Source organism: Manis pentadactyla, chromosome 16 (genome assembly GCF_030020395.1).
Source record: "Manis pentadactyla isolate mManPen7 chromosome 16, mManPen7.hap1, whole genome shotgun sequence".
In the NCBI taxonomy this organism is placed as follows: Eukaryota; Metazoa; Chordata; class Mammalia; order Pholidota; family Manidae; genus Manis; species Manis pentadactyla.
In genome coordinates, this window is record NC_080034.1 from 45,596,391 (window position 1) to 45,609,379 (window position 12,989).

General features: G+C 39.9%; 1 protein-coding gene and 1 non-coding gene across 3 annotated transcripts; both read left to right on the plus strand.

Annotated features, from left to right (window-relative positions):
* Positions 1-1,160: 1,160 nt before the first annotated feature.
* ZSCAN26 (zinc finger and SCAN domain containing 26) lies at positions 1,161-12,989 on the plus strand. Of its 2 annotated transcripts, none has more exons than XM_057494187.1 (4): positions 1,161-1,538; positions 5,967-6,471; positions 6,746-6,863; positions 9,737-12,989. In XM_057494187.1, the coding sequence occupies exons 2-4, from the start codon at positions 6,031-6,033 to the stop codon at positions 10,636-10,638; spliced, it is 1,461 nt and encodes a 486-aa protein (XP_057350170.1). In that variant the 5' UTR covers positions 1,161-1,538; positions 5,967-6,030; the 3' UTR covers positions 10,639-12,989. The 2 variants fall into 2 exon arrangements, with proteins under 2 accessions (XP_057350170.1, XP_036762959.2); XM_036907064.2 differs by having other exon boundaries at positions 1,179-1,538; positions 5,967-6,444.
* On the plus strand, positions 12,782-12,888 carry LOC118923370 (U6 spliceosomal RNA). The gene has a single exon (XR_005029185.1). It is a non-coding gene; the product is annotated as a U6 spliceosomal RNA (small nuclear RNA).

Below are 12,989 nucleotides of genomic sequence, written 5' to 3' on the forward strand. Positions count from 1 at the left end.
AAGGAGGGCTTTATCTATACCTGAGAGGTTAGGGAAGAGCTGGTTTTTGCCTTCTGCTGGAGCAGAAAAGAGAGAAACAGCCCCAGACTGCAGTTTGTGAGCAATAAACGGATTTTAAATTTTATTTAAATGAATTAGGATGTATTTACTTCCTTTTTAAATTTGGTTTATCCCTTACATATTTTTGAAAAAAATATAAGCCCTTCTTTAGAAAGAAGTAAAATCAGATCTATGAGTTTCCCTTTCAAGAACGATTGCTCACTTAATTAGTAAAATATTTGCATTGACTAGATTTATTAACCTAAGGAAAAGTTTTAAAGTAAGTATAATTAACGTTTATTCTTAAAAGATACTTCCAAGCTTGGAACATCCAAGGAGGAAAAAAGATGACTCTGTGATACTGAGACTTGAAGATTTTTGTAATTATGGTAATTTCAGTGCTTGAAACACTGAATACATTACATGTCATAAAACAATGGTTAGTATGATATTTAATGATGTTTCAAAGCCACCAACTAACTAAACAGAAAAGTTTATTCAGATTTTTTTAAAGGACTTATTTTATTCAGACTATTAAAAACAGGTTTTGACAAGATGGGCAAGGAGGAATACTCGTTTTCTTCTGTAGAATTTATTTCGGTAAAGTGATACATGATATATGCTTTTTCCCCAGAAATCTACATTAACTAGTATTGTTGATTATTCTTTGCTACAGTGATAGACTTAATTTTTTATTACCTTAAATCTTTCAGTCCAAGTATATTTTTTCCGTTTAACTTAATCCTCAAAATACTTTTGATACTATGGGGGGAAAATACTTGGACACCAATTTTTCGCCAACGTGTTCGATGACTTTTTAATCTGGGGAGAAATGGTCAAGTATGTGACTGTGTTTGATGACTTTTTAGTTTGGGGAGAAATGGTGAAGTGTGTGTGTTTTAATTACACGAATGAGCAAAGAGGAAATACTGGCTGTTTATAAGAACACTAAACTAAGCTCAGCTGTTTTTACATGGATAAAGTAAATCTCGGCTTAAAAATGAAAAAAAAAACTAAGCCCACCGCTTAGACAAAATCTTAGCACCTTGCTTCCAGGTGCAGAACACAGAGGACGCTCAGAGGGCCTGGTCGAGCTGGGCCTCCTGCTCCAAGGCGGCCGCAGGAAACCATCGAGCCGTCGTCCTCCGGCGTTCCTAGAGCGGACAAGAAAGCGTGCAAGGGAGCGAGCGCGACCCTCGGCAAAGAGCTAATTCGGTGCTTGAGAGCATTCGGTCTCTCATGTTGGTCTTCAGCTGCCTGAGTGGTGACTTTGCTCCGGGTTAGGGAGGAACTGCGAACAAGGGGCTGGGAAGCAGCTAGAGCTCTGGGGGTGGGCAGAAGCCTTCCGCTACCGGAGGGCGGTCTGTGCTGGGCCGGCGCTGGAGCCGGAGATACCAGTACTGCGGCCCAGGAGGACGAAGCGGTGGAGCTAGTAAACCAGGCACAACCTTCTGCTGCGTGTTTCATCAGTTGAGCGCAATTTTAAATACGTATTAAAGGTAAGCCTTAGAAGATAATACTTAAGGAAAAACCTGAAGGAGGTGGAAAGACCTACGTGGCTTTTAGGGCACGTGCTTTCTGGGCAGAGGGAACAGCAAGGGCAAAGGCCCGAAAGCGCGAGTTTTCTTTACGTATTCTGGGAATAGTAGGGAGGCCAGAGTGGTTGTGTTACGGAAAATACTGGAAAACCTGGGCTGGATCACTGACGAAAGAACCAAGCGGCACTCGGAGTTCTTGGAGTGTTGAGGTTTTATTTTACACCGGCGGGCTCAGAGGGGAGTAATCTCCCAAGGTCTGAGCCCTGAGCACAAGCAAGGGGAGCAATTTATATTATTTTGATGTGTGGCACTTCTGCATGCGCTGGGCAAAAGAGGAGCCCGGATGAGGGGAGGAGGGAGCTGGGAGTGTTTTGCCAACTGGAGGGAAAAAAGCGGTTTGCTGACCTTGACATCTGTGTTGAATATTTTCCTTATCAGTTGGAGCACAAGGAACAAGGGTGAAATTTGTAGAGTATGGTATCGGAGAGATTGGGGGTGAGGAGAGGTGTGTAGAAGACGTGGACACTATTATGTAAGGAATTTGGTCGTTTCTTGGTGTTTTTACAGGATTTTAAGCAAAGGAAAAACATGATCTGACAAGTTTTAAAGCATCTATAGCTGGGAACTCATGATGAGAACAGACTGTTGAGGGGCAAGAGTGGAATCAGGGAAATTATTGCAGGTAAATCAGGTGGGAAAGAAGGATGTCTTGGAATAGTATTACTGGTAGAAGTGGTTAGTGGTCAGATTAATGATCTGCTTTGAAGGTAGAGCCAACAGGATTTGCTACTGGATCAGATGTGGGTTGTGAGAGATAAGTCAAAGGTAAATCCAAGCTAAATCCAAATTTTCAGCCTGTAGCTTCAAGAGATATTGGAGGAAAAGATCTGAGGTTCAGCTTTCAGACCTTGTGTAGTTATTTAACTCTCCTTGTCTCAGTTTCCTTCTTTGTACAATGAGGTTAGTAATAGTATCTTCACAGGGTTGTATGAGGATTAAGTTCATTAATACATGTGAAGTATACAGAACACTTGTGCTGGCTTACAGCTTTATGTACTGAGACACAAAGTGTGTATGGGCATTAATGAGAAGAAAGTTGGGGGATAGAAGAATATTCCAGGCAGGAGTAAGATATGGAAGGACCCAGAAGCAGGAAAGAGTATTGCAGGTTTGAGGAACTGAAAGTTTATTAGATCATAAGAAAATTTTAAGCTATATTGTCTTAAACTTGCTCCCTAAGGGTAAGAATGAGCCACTAAATGCAATACGCACAGCAGAGACATAATCATGTTTCCTTTCTATAAAGATCACTGTCTGCAGTGTGGAAGATAGAGTGGTGGGTCAGAAAGACTAGTTTCGGTAGTCTGGATAGGAGAGGATGATGGCAAAGGGATGAAGAGGACTGGATACGTTTGAAAGATATTTAGGCAGTATCTATAGAACTTGATAGATATGATGAACGAGATGTACAAGGAGGCTGGAAGAGTCAGTTTATCAAATTAATTATTATATATTGTGTTGGATATATTTAATCCCATCATAGAAATGAGCCACCACTAATTCAGCAACCTACACTATATTCAGTACAATATATATCCACTCACATTACAGAGGGCAATCTGCTTTACTGAGCCTACTGATTTAAATGTTACTGTCAACCAAAAACAGCCTTACAGAAACACCCAGAACAATGTTTGACCAAATATCTGGGCAGCCTATGGCCCAATCAAATTGTCACATAAAATTAACCATCACAATATCAAACATATATTCTGGCTAATAATCATCACTTTCTTGGACTTTTTCACTTCTATTAAGAATAGGATTTGACTTTTTAAATTTGAAGTTCATTTTTGACAAAGAAAAATACTTATCAACTGGAAGTGTTAATATGTATACATCCAGGAGTATATAATAGCAAGCTGTCTTTGGAGCCCAACCAGGCACAGCCACTAATTGAGTGAGCCTTGCCCATCAACCGTGCATATTGATTCAAAGGTGTGTATCAGCAGTTGGCTGATGCTATGTCACTGGTCTATGTAGTCACTCAAGAGTAGTCAAAATCAAGAATGCTAAGTCCCCACATACCAAAAGCCTGCTCCAAAGGATTAAAGTGGAATTCTCCGAGTTCATTTTGACATGTTGGGTTTGAGAGGTCTCGGTAAGGTATCCAGGTACCAGATAGCCAAAAACAAAGATCTGGCACTGTTGAGATATCTGGGCTAGAAAATAAGGAAATCATTGGCAGAAAGATACTAATTAAAGTCACAAACATACCTGTCTTCTCCATTACCCCTTCCTAGCTTCTGCCTTTTTTTCCATTTAATTTTATTTTTTGAAGAGTAGTTTTCATTCACTCTTACCATTTTCTCATTTTCCTTTGTCAAGCTGTCTCTTCTCCCTATTGCCTACCAGAACTTCCTTCACAGATGACCTCTGTGTTACTAATTAAGTGTATATGTCAGGTCTTAGATTAATCCACCTTCCTACAGCATTTCTTATTCTTGAGTACCATCTCTTCATAATTCCAGCTACACATGAATTACTATTCTTTACAAGTATTATCTCATTTATCTCAAAACATCTCTGTGGATTAGGTATTATCTTCATTCTACAAATGAGTAAATTAAGGCTCCAAAAGGATAAGTGACTTGTCCCAGATCACACTGTAAGTGACAGTGCTGGATTGGAAGCCAGACCTGTTCCAGGCCCAAGCTCTTTTCGCCACTCTACACTTGGAGAAATAGATCTTGGCCTTCTGGATACTACTTTTTCACTTACCTCTCCATCTGTTCCTTCTCATCTCTCTTCCTTATAAGTAGGTCTTTCACAGGGTTCCAACCCCACAGTCTTTTCCTCTACCTAACTAATTGCTACCCTGGATGCACTAGGCTTTCCAACAGCTCTATGCTCACACTTGTCTCTGTTTGAAAACCCCTTTCCCTATTTTCTTGCCTGACTTTCACTTGTCTTTTAAGACTCAGAAGGATTAATCTCTGGGAACACTTTTCTAACTGCTACTGGGAATTAGGTGTCTTACCATTTTGCTCTGCTAGCATCCTGTGCATACCATCATCATGGCACTTAATGCACTGAACTATAATTTCTTTTTCACTTAAGTTTCTGGAGAAGCAGAGAGCTGTAGAGGCCAGGGAGTTGTCTTTTATGTCTATAACTCCAGCAACTAAGAGAGTCTGTCACACAGTAGACAATCAGTAAATGAGAGGAGTTATGAAAATCCTTATATTCTTTTAGTTAATTCTGGTATTAGCTTTAGTGAACATATAAGCAGATATATTTATTTTGTGTCTTCCCCCATCCCCCAACATTTTGAGAATTTTCAATCTACAGAAAACTTGAATAGTACAATTAAAACTATATACCCCTCATATCAACAGTTGTGAATTTCCTGCTACATTGTGCACTCTGTACACACACACACACACACACACACACACACACATTTTACCCCCCTGAAACATTTGAAAGTAAGTTTTAGCACCATCTCCTGAGAATAAGGATATTCTTTTACATGACCATAAAACTCTTATCTCACCTGAGAAAATTCTCTGTCAGAGATGACAGACTTTTTCTGTAAAGGGCCAGAAAGTAAATGTTTTCAGCTTTGCAGGTGACATGGTCTCTGTGGCAACTACTCAACTCTTCCTTGTGGTGCAAAAGCAGATGTAAACAATCTATAAACACATGGGCATAGCAGTATTACAGTAAAGCTTTATGTACAAAAATAGGCTTCAGGCTCTATTTGATCTCCTAGGCCTAATTTGCCTATATGCAAATCATTTATATTCACATTTCTGAATTCAAAAAATAGTTATAGCTTTTTTTTTTAATGCAAGCGTGAATTTCATGCAATGCATGTAGTTGTCTCTTTGATCCAGAACAATACCTTGCCCACACACTCTTTTTATTTTTGTGAAAGTGATTGTTTTGAAGAGTCCATGTCTGTTGTAAATAAGCTGCATTCCGGATTTATCTGAAAGTTTTCTCATTATTAGACTCATGTTAAACATTTTTAGTAAAAATGCTACGTAAGTGGTAAGGCATAAGGTCAGTTGTCTTACTGTTGGTGTTGCTGGGTTTGATCATTTGATTAAGCTTATGAATGCCAGATCTCCATTTTTCCCATTTTAATTAATAAGCACTTAGCATGGTGATTCTTTGAGACTGTGATAATGTCCTTTTCCTTCACTCTTTTCAACTCACCCAGTGGCTTCACCCATTTATGTTCCTTTTTTAAGAATGGTTCAGAGAGAATAAAATGGATAATAATTATTGAAAATGTATAAACCAACAGAGGGGTATTGCCATTGTTATTATTGTTAACTACTGCTCTTATGGTTTCTGTGATTCTTGTTATTACATATTCAGGAATATTCATGAGGAGACAGTCAAAAGGAAGTTCTCCAGAACAGAGAACAGTCTGAAGCTAGGGATGGCGACAGCACTGGGGAGTGCTCATTTCCCAGCTCCATTGAATCTGAAGAAGGGGCTTCTGTTGGTGAAGGAGGATCACTGTTTTACTCAGGAACAGGGATTCAAACAGCATGGAAACAGGTGCCTAGGGCAGGAGTCATTGTCCAAACAATTCAGGCAGTTGCGCTATGAAGAGACCACAGGACCTCGAGAGGCGCTGAGCCATCTCCGGGAACTTTGCCGACTGTGGCTGAGGCCAGAGACTCACACCAAGGAGCAGATCCTGGAGCTGCTAGTGCTGGACCAGTTCCTGACTATCCTTCCTGAGGAGCTCCAGGCCCAAGTACAGGAGCATCACCCAAAGAGCGGGGAGGACGTGGTTATTGTCTTGGAGGATTTGCAGCCAGATCTTAGAGAAACAGGACAACATATGGTAAGGGTCAGATGTGCTCTTTCTCAGGTAAGTGGGAATTGAAACCTCTGGCTGGAGAGGAGAATATGAGCTCAGCTGTGGGAGGAGATCTGCTAAGCTTTGGTTCAGATCTTTTCCAGTCTGAATATTCATTGCTGTGGGGCTTACCTCAGCCCTACCTGTTACCTGCTGGGTGGAAAATGAATGTGCTCAGTTCCCCAGTCTCTCTGCCCCTCTGGGATTTGTCTTCATTCTCTAACATTGAAGTGTTTTCCAGAACAGCAGTTTCCTCCTAAACCCACATATACTTAATTATCCCTAGGACCCAGACCAGGCAAAGAAACAGAAAATGTATGTGGAGGAGACAGTCTCTCTGAAAGCAGAGCAGGAACAGCAGGTCCAACCTAAGCATGATGTTCCAAAGCCTGGCAAAGAGACGGGTGAGAAATAGACTACATCTTCTTCCATGTGATACGTGGTGTGCTTTGTAGTCCTTCCTGAGGCTTCTCAGTACCCTTGACATTTTTGTTTTTGTTTTTGTTTTCAGTCAGGTTTATTGAGGTGTAACTAACATAGTAAAATCCATTCTTTCTAAGAGAATGAGTAAGTCAATGAGTTTTCACAAATGTGAAAGTTTTCACAGATGTCTTCTAATCACTACCACCATCAAGATATAAAACATTTCCATTACCCCAAACATTTCCCTCTACCTATCCTTGGTGATTTTGTTCACCTAAACCTGAAGCCCTCTCCTGTCTGGACCTTCACCATCCTCTTCTCCTTTTACTGTAGGGGTGAATTAAAAAAGGAGAGCTAGTTTCTGCCCCCTGCCCCCCATTCCAAGGCACATGCTTCATTACTCATTTTTTTCCTGCCTCCTTCAAATTACTGTATTAAGAGTGTTTTCTAAATATCACCAAGATTTTTTTCTTTTTTTACTCTACTGTATTTTCTTTATCACTGAAATGCCCTTTCTAGTTTCTGTCCCTTACATTTTTCTTTTCCTCTTTCCAGTCTGCTGGAAACAGACTCTCTTACAAGCCTGCTTCTCTTTTCTTAGTGTCATCTTGGTGCTTTCATTAAAGTTGTTGCCTCTTATTCATTCTCCAGCATTTAAGCACAAATCCATTAGTGTTACTCCCCTCCTTAAAACCAGTAAGTGAGCTGGGTAATGCTATTCTTTCTATTTTTGTTTGTTTGTTTGATGTTTGAAAAATTTAATAAGAAAAATAAGAAAAAAACCATCACCTTCAGTGACTTCCAGTAGCCATTAACAAAGGCCTCCCATGGCATGTTCTGGTACCTGCTGACCTTTCAGGTTCATGTCCACTAGCATAATCAGTTTATTCCAGTTTGTCTTGGATTCAGCACTGACAATTGCACATCCTGGAAACCCCTCATTCCCAAATTAGGGCAGTTAGCCCCCCTGTGGACCCCTGCTCACACTGGGTTCTCATGCCGACCAGTATTCCATTTCCCATTTGCTCCTTGCTGTTTCTCTCTTCTGAGTCTCTGCTGCCTTGTTTCTTCTGTCTGGAGTACTTCTTCCCCCCTTTACCTAATTCCTACGCATCCCTTAGGACCTGTCTTACATACCACTTCCTCTATCCCTCCCTAAATTCTCCAAATGTGGGTTAGTTTCCCCACCTAAGCTCCTTGAGCTCCAAGATTTCTCCTATCGTAGAACTAATCACATTGTATTATAGTTGCTGGTTTACTTCTGTTTTGTTCCTGTCAGACTAAGAGCAGGGGCTTCCTGAGTTGGCTACAGTCCCTAGCATAGAATAGACCATCAAAAAATGTCTATTTGATGAATGGCTGATTTTTATTCTAAAGCCTTCTTTTACTTATCAGCTAATTAACCCATTCAGTTTCTGAATCTGCTTCAGAAATCCCCTTCTGGAAGCTTTCTGAGTTGAATAGCTGAAATAGAAGGGCCTGCCTTTTATGAGTAGCCTTGCAGAAATGAATTTATGCCATGTAATCAATGATGGGTATGTATTTTGAATTTGAAAAATAAATGTAGTGATAATAGATACTGGACAGTGTTCCTTACCATCTGGATCTGTTGAAAATGCTATTTTATATTCAAAGTTTAGGTCATTTTTTGGTTTCATACTCCACCCCCGCACACATATACAATTTATGTCATATCATTGTTGGAAAAGAATCTCTCCTATTTTCATGCCTTAACTCTCACCCCATCCCATTCCCACAAGTAGGCTACTTCACTCTCTTGCAAAACACTTCAACAGTGCATTGTTTACCCTGTTTAATCTTCTAACCAACCCCCACAACTCTACTTCCTCTAATGTCTCCTTACCAGTCTTCCCTTTCACTTTTACTTCTGGCTCTTATCTACTCTGTTTATATAGTCAGCTGTCTTTATCTTCTCACTCTGATTAACCCTCATTGTTTGTTATTAGTGCTGCTTAGGATTTTTCTATTTTCTCTGTCCACCTCCCATTTTACTCTGTCATTCTGACTTTGCATCCCCATTCATGCTCCTGGCCTTAAAAAACTTATCCTTATCTGCACATCTTTTTCATCCTTTTGTCTGTATATCTGAGCTTAGGTTTTATTTGGCAAACATTGTTTACTATCTCTTACGTACCAGACATACGAACAAATTATTACAGCACTAAGATATAATATCTCTGTTGAACCACCCAGGAAAGCAGTTACTGCTGTTTAAGGAGGTGAGGAATGGCTAAGACATTTTTGTGAACTCCCATGTTCCACTAAAGGTCTTATAGTCCACTGTTTTTAATTGACTGGTGAAACCTGATCCCAGAGGGTTTAAGTTGCCTAAGACTACACAGCTAATCATTGATAAAATTGGCACCATGTCTACAATTCTTCATTTCCAGTTCATTTCTTCAATTCCAGTACTTGCCTTTCCTGTTGGCCTCAGGGTCCTCAACTGACCTAGATTTTTTGTTTTCCATATGACAAACCATCTTCTGGAGAATATAGTCGTGCCTTTAAGACAGTTTGCTTGCTGGCTAACTTCTGTGTGTGTGTGTGTGTGTGTGTGTGTGTGTGTGTGTGTGTGTGTGTGTGTTTGTATCACATGATAAATATTCAAACTATTTAAAATAAGTCATCTCCCTCCAGAGTTCCACATCCTTCCTCAAAGGGAGGCACTATTAAAATTTTCTCATGTATCATTCTGTATATATTCTGTGCATACAGCATCCAGAGCATTTCTACTTTGCACACATGGCTTGATTTAAATTTTTTCTCAAATTGTAGGTTCCTTTTTCTAAGCACCAAAAAACAAGTAATTGGTGATATATTTTTAATGTTTCAGGTGAGGAGACAAGGATTAAGAATGGGAAGCTGGTTGTAAAGACAGACTCTTGTGGAGGAGTGGAGTCATCTCAGAAAATATCCGAACCCACAGATGCTCATTCTAAGGACTCTAACTTGGAAAGGCAGCAGGCCAAGCCCCAGGCGAAGACTGACTATAATTGCTCAAAATGTGGGGAGGGATTCATCCAGCACTCAGACCTGATTAAACATGAAAGTATGCATACAGGAGAAAAGTTTGGTAAATCTGAAGTGTATCAGAGTTCTAGTCTCATTGGACATCAGAAAATTCACTCTAGAGGGAAAGGTCATCAGTGTCATGAGTGTGGGAAAGCCTTTCAGAGAAGTTCACACCTTGTCAGACATCAGAAAATCCATCTTGGTGAGAAGCCTTATCAATGCAAGGAGTGTGGAAAAGTCTTTAGCCAGAATGCAGGCCTTTTGGAACATCTCAGAATCCATACTGGAGAGAAACCTTATCTGTGTATCCACTGTGGAAAGAACTTTAGGCGCAACTCTCACCTTAATCGACACCAGAGGATACACAGTCAGGAGGAGCCCTGTGAGTGCACGGAGTGTGGAAAAACCTTTAGTCAGGCCCTTTTCCTCACGCACCATCAGAGAATCCACGGTCATTCCAAAAGCCATCAATGTAACGAGTGTGGGAAAGCCTTCAGTTTGACCTCAGACCTTATTCGACATCACAGGATTCACACTGGAGAAAAACCTTTCAAGTGTAATATATGCCAGAAAGCCTTCCGACTAAATTCACATCTTGCTCAGCATGTGAGAATCCACACTGAAGAAAAACCTTATGAGTGTAATGAATGTGGAGAAGCCTTCAGGCAGAGGTCAGGTCTTTTTCAGCATCAGAGATATCACCACAAAGACAAGCTGTCTTGAGGTGGCCTTTTCTGATGTTTTGTAAACATCAAAGACAGTATATTGACAAGCAAACAGCACTTTAGAAAACATCACTCTAGCTGATTCTGGCATCAGAGAACTCTTGGAGGCCAAGTTGGAGGCTATGTGCTTCCACTTCTACCTTTAGTTTCCTTGAAGTCAACTTTGGGCAACAATAATTTGACCCTAGATAGTACTGTGGAATCAGAGTTAAATAGCATTCTTTATTGTGGGACTTCTCTGGCTCTTTAACATGGTAAATGCATGATTATCCATTTCCAAGTAGTAGAGAGACTCAAGATTGAACTATGTCTTTGAAGTCAGCAGCCAGTCAGTATCCACAGATTTACAGGCTTAAACAGAAGAAGAGCAGGTTGAAATTTTTGCATACACTACAGCAAAACTCTATAAAATAAAACTAATAATGTTTGAACAAATACCACATTCAAAGGTCTCTTAAAGTTCAGGTTAATGGTGGACACTTTCCCCCACTGACTTTACTAACCAACCCATGCTGGCATTTCCCCCACTCTTCCCCACCCCCAATCAACAGAAGCACTTTGGAATGCAAAGATAATCTAATTTTTTCATTTCCCACCTCCATCCTTGCCACAATACTTGATTGATTCAAGTTAGAGATCAAGGTTCTATTTAGACTATGGAAGAGATTTCCTAAATCATTTGAATGAACAGTGCTGAATTAATCCAGGTAGCAATTGTCTTACTTGACAATACCAGTGCCACTGTAGTACCTGCTGCATAGACACTATCTAATAAATGGGGAAATAAATTGGTCTTTTTTCCTTTAATATTACGATGCACTTTTAAAATGTTGCTTGTTCTGGAATTCTTTGAAAGTCAAAGTCAGCTTGGAAGAGATTAATCTTTGAACACCAAAATGTCACAGTAATGATGAATATTAAGCCCAGGGAAGTCTATTTCCAAACCATCACTAACTGATTGGTAATAACTACTTAGGGTACTGCTGTCTGGAAAAGTCTGCCCTGGGTGTGGGAAGATAGGTACACCCTCGTGTATTGCTGAGGATTTGATTCAGCTGCATATAAATTTTTAACAATGTAGTAGTGGCTTCGTAAAAATTGGTTTTCCTCTCAAATTGAAAAGACCAGATAAGCTGTTCAGGACTGGTAAGGTGGTTCCATGACATCACCAGGGACCATGGCCTCTGCCTTTCTGCTCCACCTTTCTACTTCATGCCAGTAGTTCTTACGTCATATGATCCTCAGCAGCTGCTGAAGCTCCATTCACCATATGCAAAATGAGGACAAAATACAGAAGGACGAAAAGACTTTCCAGTTCAGTCAGCTCCCTTTGAGCAGTCTTCCTATAAATCACTTCAGCATATATGTCAGAGTTCAAAACCTAGGGCAGGGAGGCTAGAAAGTGTCTTACTCTGGGTTGCAGAGGGCCCAGCTGAAAATCAGGCTTCTGTCACAAAATGAAGGGGAGAATGAAGGCTAGAATAAGCACTGTTGATTTTGGCCTACTTGCTCTTCCCACTCCTTTCTGGCTGCATGCTTACCAGAAGCAACAGCTAATACCGTTTTTGGAGGAGGACCTGATCTGTAGGAGAAGCAGCTGTATCTTGCTTATATGAATAAATTAAGTTGATAATCAGAGGTTTTCCTTCAAGTGTTTTGAGGACTGCTGAGGTCAGTACCTAAACATTCAGCTCTGTGTCATAGTTTAAATCTGTTTGATTCTGTTCAGTTTAAGAAAGAGACATTGAATATCTTTATTTTTCTCATTAACAAGCAATGACAATGAAAAGATTCAGAGTATGAAGAGTTATATACTCTTACATACCTGGAAATTTTACTTTGGTTTTCTTCATAATGATTCTATAGTACATGTATTATAAGCATTCTAAATTCATTGACACCTTAAGCAACCTAATTCTTCCTTACAGTTCCAAAGAAAATAGGGTTTCATCAGTACCCTGGGGGCAGATTTATAACCACCTGGGCATAAATACTGAATGGAAGTATATTTTAATATGTTTTCCTTATTCTTGAAACGAATGCATCAAACATAGGACAAATGTTATAACATCTTGATTAAGCTTTTGTTTGCGGTGTAAAACCTAGGCACCCTGGTAGTTAAATTAAAAATCCATTCAGAGGTGCTCGCTTTGGCAGCACATATACTAAAATCAGAACGATACAGAGAAGATTAGCATGGCCCCTGCACAAGAATGACACACAAATTCGTGAAGCGTTCCATATTTTTAAACTCTTTATAAGCGGAGCCAAGTGAGAATCTCAAGAAATTAGTAACTTCATATTGTACATTAAAGTTGTAAATTAAACTGTTTTGGTCAAGAAAAAAAA

What these genes read in the sequence shown, in the direction of transcription:
- ZSCAN26 (XM_057494187.1), top strand. Translation starts at nt 6,031, where the DNA reads ATGGCGACAGCACTGGGGAGTGCTCATTTCCCAGCTCCATTGAATCTG. An exon ending in TCAGATGTGCTCTTTCTCAG is followed by an intron (nt 6,472 to 6,745) that starts GTAAGTGGGAAT and finishes AATTATCCCTAG; the next exon opens with GACCCAGACCAGGCAAAGAA. An exon ending in AAAGCCTGGCAAAGAGACGG is followed by an intron (nt 6,864 to 9,736) that starts GTGAGAAATAGA and finishes TTAATGTTTCAG; the next exon opens with GTGAGGAGACAAGGATTAAG.